This window comes from Anopheles funestus, chromosome 2RL, assembly GCF_943734845.2.
Source record: "Anopheles funestus chromosome 2RL, idAnoFuneDA-416_04, whole genome shotgun sequence".
In the NCBI taxonomy this organism is placed as follows: domain Eukaryota; kingdom Metazoa; phylum Arthropoda; class Insecta; order Diptera; family Culicidae; genus Anopheles; species Anopheles funestus.
The window spans coordinates 42,325,160-42,342,892 of NC_064598.1; the positions used below are offsets into that span (position 1 = coordinate 42,325,160).

The 17,733-nt window shown below is 45.0% G+C and overlaps 1 protein-coding gene across 5 annotated transcripts in view; it reads right to left on the minus strand.

Annotated features, from left to right (window-relative positions):
• Window positions 1-17,733, minus strand: part of LOC125761263 (collagen alpha chain CG42342-like) — an 83,085-nt gene that overhangs the window by 19,697 nt on the left and 45,655 nt on the right. For 2 of the 5 annotated variants that reach the window (XM_049422232.1, XM_049422229.1), the window contains exons 5-8: window positions 7,932-7,967; window positions 7,489-7,560; window positions 1,949-2,002; window positions 76-255 (exon numbers count right to left, since the gene is read on the minus strand). In XM_049422232.1, coding sequence (XP_049278189.1) covers window positions 76-255; window positions 1,949-2,002; window positions 7,489-7,560; window positions 7,932-7,967 — 342 coding nt within the window. Of the gene's footprint in view, window positions 1-75; window positions 256-1,948; window positions 2,003-4,546; window positions 4,616-7,488; window positions 7,561-7,931; window positions 7,968-17,733 lie in introns of all 5 variants that reach the window. The other 3 variants (XM_049422231.1, XM_049422228.1, XM_049422230.1) reach the window with 2 other exon arrangements.

Below are 17,733 nucleotides of genomic sequence, written 5' to 3' on the forward strand. Positions count from 1 at the left end.
CTATCGTGTAAGTTAATTCGGTAAATTAATCAGTATAGTTAACATTGTTGGAACTCGCTATCAAGTGCCATTTACCTTTGCGCCCGGCAGTCCGGGAGTTCCAGGATTACCGACTGGGCCCTTTTCGCCCGGCGGACCAGGATCGCCCTTCAGTCCCGGATCACCCGGCGGTCCTTGACGTCCGTCCAGACCGATTGTGCCGGATGTACCGGGGGGACCGGGAGGTCCCGGTGGTCCAGGCTCACCCGGTTCACCCTGGAAAGAATCACGGCATCAAATTAGTGAACGAAGCACCCATTGGTTACAGCGGACACGCCAACGTGTTGGTACTCGAGCTCATAAGCCCTCTTGACCGGTTCTAGTGGGACGTAAGAGTACCCAACCGTACGAGAACATCTCAATGCAAACCACAAACCATCATCTCTACGTACGGTGAACAGGTGGACGGGTTGATGGGTGTTTCGGACGGTACGGGACATGTTTCATCACGCGGGCAGTATTGGTAGCGGCACCCCAAAAACGGTTCGTGCCCGAACACACTTGGCACCGGCGGATGTACAATTTGTTCGAGATGACAAAATGTCAACGCAGTTACAACCTGGATAGGTTGTAGTAGCGAAACGGTGGTAGCTGGCCTTCCCCGTTCTGAGAAGAGCATCACCTGTCATTTGTCCACTTGACGGTAGATAGCGTGCGGGCACGTGTGTTCCAACCAAAAACCCATTTCTTGACTGTTCCCTTGAAGGTTGTTAGTATGTTTTTTTCTTCTTGTTACTGGTACACTTGGGTTACATTCCCTTTTACCCGGTAGCTGATCCGTGTGTTTTTTTTCTACTCTTCTTTTGCTCTCAAAATACATCTCGCTGTCACCGCTGCTCGGTTTCGGTCCCGTACGCCTTATCGTACATCGCTGGAAGTGATGCAAACCATCCATCTAACCCGTCCAACCATTCATCTCGGATGTCGCCGAGATTGGGTAAGGCAAGGCCTCACGATCCCTTCACACGCACCCTTTCCAACCTCGTGCAACCACGTGAACCGAAGAGCCTCGAGTACCATTCAGCTTGCGTGCCCACTTGAGCATGCAAGAACAAACGCTACACTATTACGGTTGCACTACTACTTTGTAAGATGGTTCTACGAAGCAAAAACATGCAGCATGCATGAGTAAGTGTATTTTATTTTCCACGGTGAAGAATAGATGCAAAGACCTGCTATCACTGCTGGGCGAAAGGATAAGGGTATTAGCGAGCTCCTGGATCAACACACCTGTACGGACGGATAGGATTTAGAAAGCTGGTCAAATTTAACCCATCTCGTTCTCGCGGAGCGGTCTGACGTGAAGCTTTGCTACACACATGCGAGAATGGAATCTTCTCGGTCGTATCCATTACAGCGCGACCATACTCGGATCAAATGAAGGGTGGATGAAAAATGAATGTCGTTTGTAAATGTGTCCAGGAATGCGCGGAGATGTGGGGATGAGTAGCATGTTTCATCTTGGGAAATACAATTTATGAAATTGAAAAGACAAATAACCCCAACCGACCGACACCTACCACAATGGGTACAGACGAAATGAAATTGAAAGGCAAATGAGGTTGAAATGTTTCGATATGATGCTGGTGGAAGGTACGTGGATATATGGATTTTTACATACGAAATGCAGTGGATGGACTGATCAGTTTGAGATGCATGAAATTTCAAAATAGTTTTATTTTCGATCCCCTTAGCATACCGATGCGCCGAATTATGAATTCTAATTGTCTCATTGTTTCTTGCAAAAAACGCCAGAAGAAACCTTAACTCCCGTCGCGATGAAAGAATCCCAGGCCAATTGTTCGTACCAGAAGCATGTTGCAGGTAAGGGCGAACCTTGATGAAGCACACAATCGCTAGCAATATGAACCAAACCGAGCGCACGAATTGATGGAAGCGCCCAACTTACCTTCAGCTGGATGATGTTTGCCGCGGACACATTATGACCGGCCGCTTGCAGATCCTGACACAGAACCAGATGGTAATTGTAAAGGTAACGGGAGTGCAAAAGTTGGTGCCGAACGATTGAGTGCGAGGTGATCAGCACAGGGAAGTAAATCATAGGGAAATATGTAAATAAAACAAAACATAGGTACAAAATGACCGAACAGTGGATGAAAAAATATTTCGCCAACTATTTTCCACACTAAAGCTGGCACCTTCGTTTGCTTCCTGACATTGTAACCTTCCGTGGAAATCTGGTTCGAGGTATGTGGAAGATTTAACCACGTGTAACACCAATAAATGTCAACTAATTTCTAGCTGTTTGGCACAAATTACAGTCGACCATGCTCGACCCATGTTACGAATGTCAAATTCAATATTTGCCAAATAATGCTTACGTTGCGGTAGAAACAGAAATGTGGGGGAAAAAGTTTTCCCACTTGTGCGTCAACGTCACAAGCGTCAGACACACCAGATCCCGGGTAATAACAGTCCACCTTACCAAGTAAAACAATTTTACCCAAAAGACAAACTGAACATTTTGCTCTAGCAGTGACCAAAAAAAAAACATGTACTGTCCAGGACCTTTAGGAGAGAAAAAAACACATTTTCCCCACACACACACACAGCAAAGACGAAACAAAGTGATGGAATGTGACCGGAGTGTAGAACACAAAATAAACCAGATGGAAGCGACATGATTCTATGGATCGGTTCCAATAAATGGACCAGAATATAACGAAACAGGACGAAGAACTTCATGCCAGCATCGGTGTGGCACGAAACAGGGTCAGGGGGGCCAGCAAAGAAAAACTTAATAAAATATTGCTTTTAATTAAAAACATACAATAAAACAACAGCTCTAGAGGCCAACCCGCAGAGTGGTTGGACACTGTGATGTGCCTTGGGAAAATGGATGTGGCGTGTTTTCTTAGCCCGGGTAAACCATTTCCACTTCGGTCAACGAATCTGTTACCGGTGGGGTTTGTTGTCGAACTACGAGAGAACATGTGAACACAAACATGCATTATGTCTCATGCTACGGGAAGTTTGTTTGCTACACGTATGCGTTGTTCTTGCGACATTCCGACATTCGACCGAAGTGCTCTACCGTCGCCGTTGGTTCAAAATTTATCGATTCGCTGCTTTGGTCGGCATCTGAAATGATTTTCACGTTATCCCAGCTGGGAAAGCATTACTCCCAAACGGGCGGGGTGGGGATGTTTTCAGCATTGACCCACTACATTTGCCGTGGTTTGTATCATAAAGGAAAAATCGTAGATGCACCTTGAGTGGAAGTTACGATGTCCAGTTGCGCGCTGTTTAACGAGCGTAACGTTGAAGATGGAGCCCCAGAGACTGGTCGGAGATGCTGCTTAGTATTAAATCCGTACTTTATGCACTCTTTAATGTGGTTAGCTTTACAGCGCGAGTGGATAGTGGACAATAGAGTACGGTACCGGCAAAAAGCCCCGAACCAACGTTGCGTTCGGAGATAATCGTACCGAGTGCTTTTGAAGATTGTTAAGAAATAATTTTTGACGAACAATATTGCCGGTAGATGAAACAAGAAATATACTTATAAGCTCTTTTATCTTTTATAATATACCGTGCCCATCTGGAGGTACGATTTTCGCCCAGTTCCGGCGCTTGATCCGTACACTGTGCAGGCCGCAAGCAACGAAACATTGTTGACTTTTTTGTACCGACTTTCTGGTTAACTTTCCTGCGCCGGATGTAGCTGGGCAAGTAGCACTCCTCTAAAGTTTTCCTCCCCGTGCGCTATATGCAGAGGGTAGAGGATTTTAATAATAGCAAAACGGCTACCAACATCCCAGATGAAAGCATGGCTCCAGCAAAGATAACGACTAGATGGAGCTTGTTGGGTTTGGTTCGTTTTTTTACCCATTTTTCTCTTGTTTTATTTTTTTTGCACAGAGTCAGACCACGGGAAGCAAAACAGGAACTCACACCATGATGATGAAGCAGAGCAGAGGATAAAGCCACAGGAAGGCAAGTCGTTAAAGCTACCACTAGCTACTAACTAAGTTCCAACAGGAAAATACAGATCAACAGATCCCGGTCGCTCTCATCCAGTGGGGAATTTTCGATTCGCATCCATTCTGGTGCTGGTGCCGGAAGGTGAACGAAGGAAACACGCGAGTGGTACATATTTTTGATGCTTTGGCCGATGGGTCGGCCACTCATGCTAATCCGCTTTCGAACCCGATCAACCACGGTTTTGGAACTGCACACGTTCACGATCGGCGGCAATCTAATAGGGTGCGGGACATACATCGAATGTGTGTAGGGCATGCAAATAAAAACCAACACCCCAGGCATTAGAGACTAAAACTAGAGCAAAAAAAGAAAAAAAGCATAACTACAGATACGGTGGATTAGCGGTGCTACAGGTACGGTGGTTCTCTTGGAGCAAGAGCCCGTTGTGTGTTGGGAAACAGGTGAGATACAAAAACAGCTACTACACAGCAAACTACCAACTTAACCAGCAACGCAGCAAAAAAAAGGCAACACACTAAACAAAATAGCCAAAGCAATATACCTTCACGGCTACGATTTCTGCGTAACCTAACGAGCCACCGCGTAGTGTCGTTACGGATCGCTTTAATCCCTGCCCGGGTCCGGATGAATGGTGACGGCGTCGTCCGCGTTGATGTTGTGGATTTGCACATGTTCGCAAACCATTCGCAAATAGTGCGTTTGGTCCGATGAAGCGAATCCGATCGATTGTTAGCATGGGAAGTATGGGGGATTGGAAAATGTTAGGATACATGTAGAAGCGATAGATGGCCGCGGTAAAATGTGAGGAGGTGAAATAAAAAGAAAAAAAGTTACATTATCAACCACCGGCGATGTTCGAAGTAGATGATGGGATTTGTGAAAGAGAGTAAATGGGAACCTTTATTAAAACAAGCGAAAGATGCACAAATACGTTTACAGAACGTCTAAGTATTGTTGGGCGATTGTCCATACAATGGTCGCCGTGGGAAATAATGGCGCAACATTGGTATGAAACAATTCTCCAACAGTCGGTGGTAGATGCAGAAAGGAAGGAAGAAAACAATTTCCAATTTAATTTTACATAAATGACTACACTCATGGGTTACTCCACAAACCACCCCTTATGCTGCCATTGGATTGATGGTCGCGGTCATTCTTTCTCTGCTGCATTAAAAAAACACGTTTTAAGGGAAGCAAATGTCACGAAAGAAAGAGAGAAATCCACGCAAGTACTCATCACGATACGCATACGCTGCATACGGATGTGTCTGTCTCTCTTTCTTGTTATCACACTAATCAGACCGGCACTGTTGCGTGTGTATGTATGTTGGAAAGTGACCATTTCATATGATGCGGAGAAATACACCGTACCAAACAGTGAAACACATGTCGTCGGACCAAATGTCGCCGGACGATATGAAATTTAATTTGTTCCTTTTCGGACCATTTACCGACCATTGACTTTGCTCCGTCCGATTTGTAACCTCTGGTCAATTTATTTGACCCACTCTGCGCTGCCGTGAGGAGGAATGTCCGTGCCGTTGGTTTTTGGGGAACTATGTCGAATGGAGCGAATGAAACCCAGCGTGTAGATCACTCGCCTTCTCCACCATAGTACGAACGACGGTGAACGAGTTTTCATCAGCATAGAGCATCTCTTCCCGCTAGGGATGTTGTTGGGATGTTGAAAAATTAAATTACTTTTTTCCTACGCTTGTACCCCCCGGGGGAGAGAATTTGAAGTTTGGGAAAAGTGGATATCTTCCAAACGGTGTGCGCTTCCAAGCATTATTCACCAAGCAGGGATGTCCATTTTGCAGTGTATCTGTTTAATGTAGTTCAAACCCGTCTGTAGTGGGTGGGACGCGTCGCGTGCAAAGTGTACATTCGCCTAGGACTTAATTAATAAATTGATTCAGTGTTTCGCGAACCGATTCCTTGTTTGCGCCACAGCGCTGGAAACAATGATGCAAAACCGGCCCAATGGATTACATTATAGCGGCACGGATTTCCACTTAAGATGACATTGATTCGCGCAACAACAACAACATCCACAGCAAATTTCAAAACCGAGGAGCAAAAGTCCCACGAAGAATGACGAGGCGAGGAGTGCTGCTTCATTTGTGTAAGTGGATCCCGTAGTCGCTGGCAGCCATTTTCCATTCGAATTAGTGCTGGGCACAAGGGGGATGGAGTTGTACTCCCGGTTCGACGTTTATCTTTAAATTTGATCGCCCATTGTGTTAGCAAACTACGCCGCTTGATGGCCGTGCTGGTCTAACCACAAAATGGAACCAATAAAAAGCAAACCAAGCGATCGATTAGCCGGCTCATAAGTCGTTTTCGACTGGTGAAAAGAATTCAATGGGTGTACTTAAGATTGGCCCGGCGGTTTTGTGATTTTGCGGACTTGGTTCAATAAGTGTGCTCCAAAGTTTCTAAAACCCATCCTCGGAAAGGCTTTGAAGTGAGCTATCGAAGCGGGAGCTTGAGAATGCCTGACAATTGGCTAATTAATTAATCATAATTACATCGTCATCTGCGTACGCTTGCTACACAGATAGTGTGCCCGTACAACCATGAACTAAATCGCTTGTCTGTATTGTATCGTCACCGCAAGGAGGTGTGTATCAAATCACAGCTCCCCAGCCTGTACCAGGCAAAATCCAATTCCAACGTGCCTGGTTAGTGCCAATGCATACCCAGTCGGTTGTTTGCCGGGAGACTATTATCGCTCGGTTATTATAAGTCATCGGATCGTACACGTTCTGGCTTCGAATGCATACTGCAAAGACATAGACTTAGCCCGATTGCATCGCAAAGACAGGTCATGACACTGGGCGGGGTGACCGATGGTGCAAGAGACATTTCTCAAATTAACCCCAACTGCCTGCGTGTATACGGCTTAATCCACTCACTGTAAGGCGACACAGTACAGTGTTGACCACGGAAAAGGCCTCCGGGGACGGAGCAATCAAACAGACGATTTGTCAAACGTTTCCCATGGAAGGATGCTTGAATGGGAATTGCATTCTGTCCGATCCACACTGTGGACCGTACCCGAGGCGACCATTTTCCAAGAGTGTTCCGGAGCTCGTTACGTTTCATTACGGGTTTGCGTTATGCTGAGGCGATTCATGCATACCAAAATGGTGTTCGCCTTAGACGCGGGACAACTGTTTGCACTCGGGCCAACCACCCCGAGCGTGCGGCAATGGATGTGGACGATAGGAAAAATTTAAATCAAATTATTATCAGTAACATCTCGAGTGATGGATGCTTCGCTCGGTAGTGCTGCTTCACGTAAATGTAGAATGCCTGAAAGATCAAAATGCTGGACAACATCAACGGACAGAATGTTGGTGAAACCATCGAAGGGAGAATAACAAAAAAAGAAAAAGAAAGGAAGAAAGGTATGGAAGAAAAACACCAATCCAGCATCCAAAAATGCTGGAATGAGCAATTGGTGCTTAGATAAATTACCTTCACCGTCTGGAACACGTCTATCGGGGGTGTGCCAACTTCACCTTTCGAGCCCTTGTCACCCGGTCGTCCCTGGAACGGTGAGTTGTTTGTGGGGGAAGAAAGGAAGCAAAAAAAAGGGAAAGGAAAACCAACATTTTAATTGAATCGTCCTGTTCCGGTGTGTTTTTGTGTGTGTGTCGTTGAGCGTGTGTACTCGGTTGCCTCACCACACGGTATTGCCTTTCAGTCGAGTATCCGTGTACACGACTAGTTCCGACTAGATTAGACACAGCATAAATTGAGCGTAAAAATAACGAAATGCAAACAAATGAGTTTGTGGCCGTGTGGGAAGCGCTGGTCGGTAAGGCAATGCAGCAGTGGAGCGCAACACGCACACGAACCGTGTCTGTATGGGGCGGAGGTTGGTTTCGCTTGTTCGGACACACACACGAGATACTTACCGGTTCGCCTTTCGGTCCGTCTAATCCTATCGGACCCTGTTGAGGATGAGTTTTGCCCATGTGTGCATAGCAGTGTCGCATCCGGATAGAGTTGTTGTTAAAGGTGAGCAGCAGGAGATGTGAAGAAATGAAGAGAAGAAAAACAATTCGATTAGCCGGATAGTCATCTTCCTCGTTGAGGAACTCCCCACGTACGTGGAGTCCGATGTCTTATCGTAGGAAAGATAAACTTCCAAGTAATAAATAACAAAACGAGATCATGCTTGAAGATAGTTGCATTCGCTGCTTGGTGGGATGTTGCATACTGTTCTTAAACGCCAGAATGATGAATATACAGACTGGGGAACGCAGCCAATTTCCAGAATCGTTTAGTCTTTGCCAGTTCACTAACAGACCGAGTAGGCAATTTTGCTGTGGTGAAAGTATATTTAAACACTTTTCCGGGTTCACCCCCTTTTTATTGCAAGTTCCGGTAAGGATCATCAACCACGAGGGGATCAATGATGGCTAGTGATGTGGAAGGACGTAACCCGTATAGACAGGAGAGAGGAAGAGATAATATCAGGTACACTAACTATAATAGAGTTATGCCTGTGATGGATTCGAAAGATTACTATCCTGAATGAACACCAACTGACACACTAGTTAGTGGTAGTTGTATACAAAACACTCCATTCTCTGACAGGTATCGCAGACCGTTCGTTGCCAGCCAACGGGTTGCATCGGGCTGGGTTTCGATAAATCGTAAACGTAATGTCCGCCCATCATGAGGTGCAAATTGACGTTTCATTTATTCGTTTCGACTTCAAGTGGCTTCTGGGTAATGGTTCCCACCCGTTTTCGGTGGGAAGAGGTTCACGTGCGGCTTTGAATATAGAATTATTATAATGATAAGCATAAAATGGAAATTTCGTGTCGTTTTCAACATCCTACGCAAGAGAGCAGCGTTTTATTGGAAGCGCATTTGGTTGACGTGTGTTTATGGCACCTGTTCCCAAACTCGTGAAGGTTACGATAATGACCTCGAATTGGTGTCTAAATTCAAAAGCTACAGGCTTGCGTGTGGCTGTTGTGTGCCTTATTTACGAGTCGAACCAAAAACCATTGCACAGTGATCAAGTTTTATGGGAAACCATTCGCTACTGCCAATAATATGTAGATCCTTGCGAATGGTCTATTTTACGATAAACATTCTCCGGGGCTTCTGCGAGTTGAATCAGCCTTCAAACTTACGCGATTGGCACGTGTCTCTCACGAATTACAGCACAATATTCACAAAATCGATCTTTATAGCACGGAATATATGCCGTTTGATGGCTCTGCAAGTCCCAAAGCACGACGAGGCACAAGCTTTACAAACGGAAAACGGACCGAAACAACCCACAGAGTAAATAGATCAGTCAAATTTAGCAAGTACACACCAGTGTTCGGATATGAATGCGTATCGTTTCATTATGGTACGCGCCCGGTAATTCTGTGGGCCGTGATGCCAATGCAAACAGTAAACCATCATCACCATGGACCCGGGGTTGACTTGATTGAGTGAAGCACCGAGCTGACCCGCTTCCAAAACAGGGAGTTTGTTGTGGTTTTGTGCCCGTACCGGCGAAAGCAGTCTTCAGTCCATCCCGGGGGGGATTGAAAAGTACGTCGAAAGGAAAACCGTATTTACCTTCCCGGCTCGGTTCGGTAAATGAATTAACATGTGTTGAAATGTACAAGGAGCCATGTTTGCTCGAGGGAACCGGCTGGCTAGGAGGCATATAACGCAGCGGAAAAATAAAGCACAAAGTTACCCGATCGATGGGAGCTACCAAAACACAAGGTTTAAAGCCACTGCCTTCTATAGACAGCTACGCCGGTACCGTACGCTACCGTGCGCTACTGCCAAAGTGAAGCTCCATCCATCGTTGGTCATATTGACAGAAGCAATAGATCGGTGGAGTGGTCGTGATGAGTGTGAGGATGCTCTAAAGCACCCGGAGGTTAGCGGATTGTTGAGGGATTTCCAACCCAATAACTTCAGTTCGATGGAGTTTAATTTAACCGAACAAGCATACCGCATCCGAACGGTCCCAGCTTTTACCTGAGGCTTGGTTGATTCGGATAAAGTTTATCGGTAAAGTTACCGCCATCAATGATCTTACCGGTTAGCCTCCAGGGTGTTCCGGGTGGAAAAGTTACTGCGAGTGGGTGCGGATTTTTTTGTTTCGCTTCTTCCTCCTCCCAGTGAGTGTAGATAAACGTTATTCAAATAGCTTCTTCTAATTTATATTAATTTAATTCAATTTGTTTTACTCCTTCCACCTGTTTCAATTGTTATGCTACTGGGTGAACTCCGGTGAAGATGGGGATGAGTTTTTCGATTTGAACAATGGAAGAATGTTGGCCGCTTTGCATACCGTCTGCTTGTTGGTGTCTTTTTTTATTTCGTAAGCGTATGTTTTGCTATATTATTGAAAAGTGAGTATTCTTCGGTGGTACTTTTAACACAAAAAGTTGGTATTGTAATAACCTATAGCACTAAAAATAAAACATGGTTTCTTCTGTTTTTTTCCCCTCAGTTGGATCATATATAAATTTATTTCTTCCTTTTTTGCCTCTTGAAAACTTCAGCGCTTTTAAGTTTTCTCTGCGCTATTATCAGAAAAATGAAATCTGAACAAAAAGAACATAGAGCCTTCCCCTAAAAACATTGCACTGGAAGGATTAAACATTGATGAAAGCTTATATTTGGAGGAATTGCCTTACCATGCCGGGATGCGATTTTGGGAAGGTAAGATTTTGGTTGGCTTCTAGCACTAGCTCGTATCATAGGGCAACTGTTACTGATCCTCAACAATCTTTGCTTTCATCAGTACATAATAGCTATTGATAAGCGAGCTGCTGCCGCTGCTTTTACCTTTTGCTACTGTTGATGCTTGTACTGGTGACGATGATAGCCATCTATTGACATAGAAAAACTGGGACGTCAAAGTATCTACCGGAGTTAATAGCTTATTGAAAAGTTTTCCCTTTGATAGTGTTCCACTTCACCTTGATAGTTATGGGGTGAGTTCTTTACTCCGACAGGTATATTCATTGAAGCTCGTCCTTCAAGTGACTACTGCCGGGTTAATAAACCTTTTTTTTTTTGAAGGGGTAAAGTTGAGAGTATGTTTTTTTCTCCCTGTCCAAAAGGCGCATCAGCGAAGTGTACACCTACACACTGAAGGTTTTCCGAAAAACTATCGTTACCATTTCCCTCTCAAAAACTTCCTCTGCAGTGTTTGTTTTCCGTGGCGTAAGCTGTCCCACCCATCGGAAGATAATGGTCGCATGGTCGAACTGTGCATGCCAGTAAGGTTCATATGCATTTGACCGACCTTACGGAATGTGCACGACATTGGCTGTTCTTGGGCAAACGAAGGTTATAATGTTTGCAATTTCGGTAGTCCACAAAAAGTACCTAAGGCAGCTCACCGACCGGCGCACAGTTTTACACCAACTGGGTAATTATGAAATGATATACTTCTTCATGTGTTTCTCGAGGCTCTTCGGTACTTTGCAAGGATACGGTGTCAGAGTTCGTACAAAATGTTGCAAAAAATTTCCCATCCAACTTAATGTTTTTCTTGTACCGGAGAAACATAAATTTAGCTTCCAGCCCAAGGTGTCTTCGCCCACCAGACAATTGCAGCTTATCCGTTGTTTTACCGACATACCAGGCAAGGGCAACGCAAAAGGTAATATAGCACCGTGGCATACGGTTTTTTGCTAATTCCTGTCTTTTTGTCTTTGTGTTATGTTTTGAGCGATGTTTTTTTTTTGTTGTTGTACGGCGGTCGTGCTTTCGCTGTCTGCCGTGGATGTTTATACATACTTTATCCTCTGGGCGTCATCACCATATCACCAGACATGCTGCTCCAGCATGCTGGACTGTTAATCCACAATTTTATGTCCCTGGTTTCCGCCGGTTCCGGCTGGTGATTTATTAGGAGAAACAGTTTGCACCATGTCCTGTACATTCCTGAGGCGTTGGTGTGCTTGGTGTAGAAATTAAAACTCAACACCAGGGCAAATGTGTACCGGTTGCCTTCATCTCTCCTGGGGGCATCTACCGGATGCTAGAAGTCATAGATCCGCGGGATGGTACAAGAATTTTGCACTTAATGCAGACAAACGGTTTCTACATATTTCGCACATTTAGCTATTCATTCCATTCCCTTTTTTGGTTGGTGTTTATCAAGGGATGAGGGTGAGGTTTTTTTTCGTGTTCGTCCATTTCTTAACTGCGGTTCGGTATGGTTGTGTCTAGTGGCAGAGGTAGCAAACCGTACGCCAGCGTTTCTGGTTCACGTTGCAGCAAAAGCCCCTGAAGGCATCGTTTGTGGACGCAGAGTATGTACTTTGTGTGCAAAAAGTAAAGGTCCTTTCCCGGGCGAGTCCGTGTCGTGTTTGGGCGAGCATACTTGTTTTCGTACACATATAGACGTGAACGCTAGACAAGAAGTTAGAGGACCAAAGGATCAAGGATAAATGCATGTAAATGCTACAGACAGCACAGAACCCTCGAGGGAGGAGTTTCTACACACGACCCGAGACCCCGTTACTGGAGGTACTTGTTTTCATTGTTGAAATTAAATTGTTGCATACGTTCACCTAACCGAATTTGTTGCTAGCGTGTACCCTTACCGAACGACAGTCCTGTCCCAACTACATATCCTTGCACATTCTCGAGCCCAACGGGTGAGAATAATTTATCAGCAATTATCTACAATGTCGGAAGCAGCACTTGTGACATGGCAAATGCATGTGCAATCCAACCGAAGAGTGTCGCCGTAAGGATGGTAACCTTTTTTTTTGCTTTTTGAAGGATTACAGCTTGAGCCCAAAGGCGCCATCATCTTCTGGATCGCGACACGTTACACGTTCGTACCAGTGCGACCGAAGAAGTTGTTTGTGTAGTTGCGCCTGAGTTCGTCACAGTCGAGGCACGGGATTGTGCGATGTTCGGCGAGCAGTCGTCCGGAAAGGAGAAACGCTTTCGGATGGTAAGCTGTCAAGAGTGATCCTTCCCGTTCGTACTGGTGCATGAGTGTGCTTTAGGACGAAAGTTTTCCGACGCCGAGTGATGCTTGTTGAGCAGCAACACGGGAAAGCGAGAGAAGAACAACAACAAAAAAATAAATCGCCCATATATAGAGTCCGCTCACGGCTAATGGACGTTTGAAGACGGGCCGCATTTATGCAATCTGACTTTTCATGCTTACGAGAATGCCTATTTGCCTCCGGCAATTCATCTGCCAAGCCAAGCTTTCCCTACCCCGGTCGAGCTTTTTCCTATCCAGGAATGAAGTGTTGCCATAACCTGAAGGGAGCCTCTTTTAAGCTTGGCCACGTGCAGGTCAAGTGGTACGTCGCGGAAGAAATAATACCACACGGCACATGAAGGATGTCGGCTTTTAAGTGAGCGTATATGGAGTGACTTGATCCATTCACGTCCTTTTGCATTCCTGCACGCCACGGTACACAAACGGTTAGCATAGCGAGAGAGAGGGAGATAGAGAGAGAAAAAAACAACAGCCCCCTAGTACAGTATCACACTAAAAGGATCCATTCACTTCAAGTCCTTGTACGGTTAGGCTAGGAAAGGCTTTTGTATTGGCCGAGAGGGAAAACACCCTCGGTAAAGAGCTTATTAGGATCAGTGGCAACCAAAAAGGGTTGTGCCGGTGACGCTCTCTGCTACTCTCGTCATAACAAAACTCTTAATTGGGTCCCTCACGGGGGGGTTTTGCACGATTAAGTGAAAATAAGGAAACATTTAGCTTGTGCTAAAAGGTGCCACTCTATACATACTGTATAAAGGGTGATTGTTGGCCAACTATACGGTGTGTTACCTTTAAGTGTACTTCGTACACAGTTGAACGATATTCATTCTATTGCTTTAGAAAATATATGAAATAAAGATTCTTTTATAGCAAAAAAACGGTTTGTCCACTTCACATCAAAAATGTAAAAGGTGTTTTGTGAACATTACCACTGCTTAAAGTTTTGTTTCCCAGCTGTTGTTGTTTGAAAACTATGTTTTTCTTCATCCATGCCGGTCACATTACATTCAGCGACGGCAAACAAATGCACACCGTACCAATGCTAAGAGAATCATGTAATTTGATTAAAAAAAAGAAGCGATAAGCGACAAACGGGTTTTGACCGGGATTGGAGTGTGACGAATAAAAAAAACTATTATTTTATGTTGTGGAAAGTTTTTCTTTTGCCATTTTTCCCCATTTGCAAAGCATTTCGTTTCCACTCCACCTTCTAAAATCGTCATAATTACACCAACGAAGCTCTCGAGAGAAATGCCCCCCCCCCCCCGGGGTGGGGTTGTGCAAACACTGCGCGTACACTGTGGGGTGGTGTGTGGGTGGTAAGTTTTCAGGTTCTATTTTCCCGTGCAAACATTTCCTGCAAGTGCTAACGTTTGCTTAGCTGATGTATGTTTCTTGTTTCCCTCGATACCCTCGACCACCCGTCCCTCGGATGTCTTGCAGCGACCGATTTGTCTGCAAACATTAGTCTGCCGGTGTCGTGTATTAATAATTTCTGTTTCAACTTTCTGTTTGAATGGTGTGGGAGTCTTTCTGTAGTTTGGCATGTTGCAGAAGGAAGTAGCGAAGTAGCATTCGTAGAACAAATTTTCTACTTCCGCATTTGTCCTGGCCAAAAGCACCCCGTGTCTTTGGATTGGGATTCTCCATATATCCTGCAAGAGCGTGGTACGAAGTACAAGAACAGATCGTACATACCCTTCTGTCTGGATATCTATTGCATGCAATCGTGCAGCATAAGCTCACATGCCCCGCCTCGCCCCAGCAGCTGGAAAGTGGCGAACTTTGATAATGGAGAACAAACGATGCAGCGACTGGAAAAGTACCTCGTCGGAAATCGTACGCAAAAGTAAGTGTGTGACGATACATTACCAATGCACTTGCTCAAACGTATGGTCACGGAGGTTGCAAAACACCCGCAAACCCGCAAAACAGAGGCTACTCTATCTTTTAGTCGCTTCTAACAAATTCCGAAGCTGAGTTTAACATGGCTATCGGACTGTCGGAAGGAAAAAACCTTCAGGAAAATCGTCCACTTTTCCTTCCGACAAACTGTGTGTTCTATCGTTCTGTCGGCAGGGAATTGGGGAAAAGAAAAACTTTTCCCCGCACCCCGGGCCCCAAAAACGCAGACACCTTCATTACCACAAACCGACCCACATACATGCTACTCATTCAATTGCAATTTCGCTACGCCTTTCTACTGCATAATTGGCTATTAGAGATTAAGCGGAAACTATTTTTCTTTCGCTTTTCCTAAGCCGTTTGTACCATTTCTTTTCCCTTGTTTTTGGTTCATTCTCTACTATAGTCTAGTTCTAGCGCACGAAGGCGACCAATGCATTCTTATCATTGAATGTCTTTCCCAGTCTGAAGTTATCTTTATGCCCATGCTGTCTGGACACTCTGGTCACAGAAAGTCACACTTTACCAATCCCGGAAAACATCACCACTGGCGCTGGATGCTGATCATTTTCTTCGTTTTTCAGTGTTTCCTTCACACCGTCACTTTGCCCGTGCCCTTTAGCAGCAAGATTCGACGGTGATGATGAATTATCGAGTCTGAAGAAAACTTACGCCTCAACGCCACTAAGCCGCTGTCGGAGTAGGATCATCATCTATCACACTGGCTCTGGCTGGCTGTGGTGGTGTAGGACGGAAAACCGATTACGTTTTTTTTTCTCGTCCCAACCTACCCCCTGCCATCCACCACTCGCACTCAAATGATTTGCCGTGCGCTAAGTGAAGGGAAAAACGGGGAATTAACATACCCCATTGTCAGCGCCTGTCAGCGGATCGTATTGTAGGCAATAATTTAGGCCCAGTTAGACCTGAATCCTTCGCATACCCATAGGGTGTGTAAAATACTGGCGGCAAGAAATGTATGTCAACAATGCGGTGGCCACAATAAATACCCAATACAACCAAACTCCACCAAGAAGCCACCAAGTGCGTTTTGTGAGCAGGCTGGAAAACACTACCGGGTGACAGGCATGGGTGCGAGTGGAAAACTCAACACGACACGATCTATTCGGAATCGTTGCTTAGATTAATCATCCGTCGGGCCATCCGTCCCCCCTTGTTTGCCCCATCCAAGAATCGGCTGTCACCACCGTAATCCCATCGTAAGCCGGGGTGACAAACCATTTCGTACCATTCCGGGACACCTTCGGCGAAACGGTGCGCAGTGTCAAGATTTGCCGAACAGATTAACACCGACCGGCCGAGGTTCAGTTAATTTATAGAGCTTGGCTTTGTTTGAAATACACTTTCACTCGCACACGCACCCGTCTGTCTACCCACCGGCGGTTCAGGTTCAGCTGTGCACTCGCTGGGAGTAGTGTAAACAAATCAGTATTACAGACTACCAGAAGCGCACTATACGAAAATAGGCAAAATCATTAGTATTCTTGGTGGCACTGCAGCCCAATGTGCATGCGGCACATTCACGCACGACACACGTTAAGCGAAGAGGGGGCAAAAAAACCCAACGTTTTATAAAAGGACATCACTTTTACCACGCTTCGTAGACGTCGTAACTTGTGGCAACTTGTTCTCTTACTGCTGCTGCACATCCAGCATCCTCTGGCTTGCTTCTGTTCCTTGTCCCTTATGGTGCTATCGCGTGAATATTCCGGGCACACATTCTTCGAAGATGTGAAGCAGAAATCGAACCACTAGAGAAAAATCTATTAAGCTGATACCGATCAAATGCGCGTGTCGTTCGAGAATGGCGTACGGGAGAACAATGTTTTCGGCTAGACCGGTGGGTTGATGTTTTGGGGAGAGCGAAGCGAAGAAAAGAAATTAAATCAGAATTTTCAACATGCTCCATGCTGCCCGCCGAACATGCTACACGTCCGACAGACACAAGTGTCTACACTTTCGGGGCGCAAAAAATGGTCCAATGATGGGGCAACAAGAAGGAAAGGAAAGATAGATGGAACGGTAGAAAAACATGCCCGGTGTCTGGATGGTAGCGTATTTTTGGAGCAACAAAAGGGAATGAACAATGGTGTGCGAGCTTGTAAGTGATTCATTCGTGGAATGCATTACATGGCAGAAATGCCAGTGCAATTGATTTTTCTAATACTTGGAAGCATACTAAACTTAATGGAATTTGTAGAACATCTAAACTAAATCTTTTATTTTAACTTGTGGTAGATATATTTTTTTTTATAAAAGTGTCTTTAAAAAAATCTCTAGATTATCCATGCATGAAGGCGTTTTTATCGCACACAATTGAATAATTTCAAGCACGCGTAACGATGGCGGAAATGAGAAAACGTAACCATTTCACATCCTCACTTAAGTTCATTAAATTCATTTCTCTACTTCCGCACCGGTGCGGCAAATTTCGCAACGAAAGAAAGGATTTTTGGGAGCTTTCCTTTCATTCCTAACAAAAGGGAGGAACATTTTTTTGGGGTGAGTAAAACCTGGGGACGAAAATTAGTATTCATACCCTTACAGAAGGGTTTGGCGTTGTTTGCCACTACATCACGGGCGAGGTACAGACTAAGAAAATCCGTAAAATTGATGGGTACCAAAATGAAATGACAAAAAAAGTGTTTAATGGTTGACGCAGTATCGTAAAGACACAGGACATTGGCACACAGTTTTACAGTTTAAAAAATATTTACTATTCTAGTACTTCAAACCTGGACACTAATGATTTAGGTAAATACTTTCAATTTTGGGGGGACTTT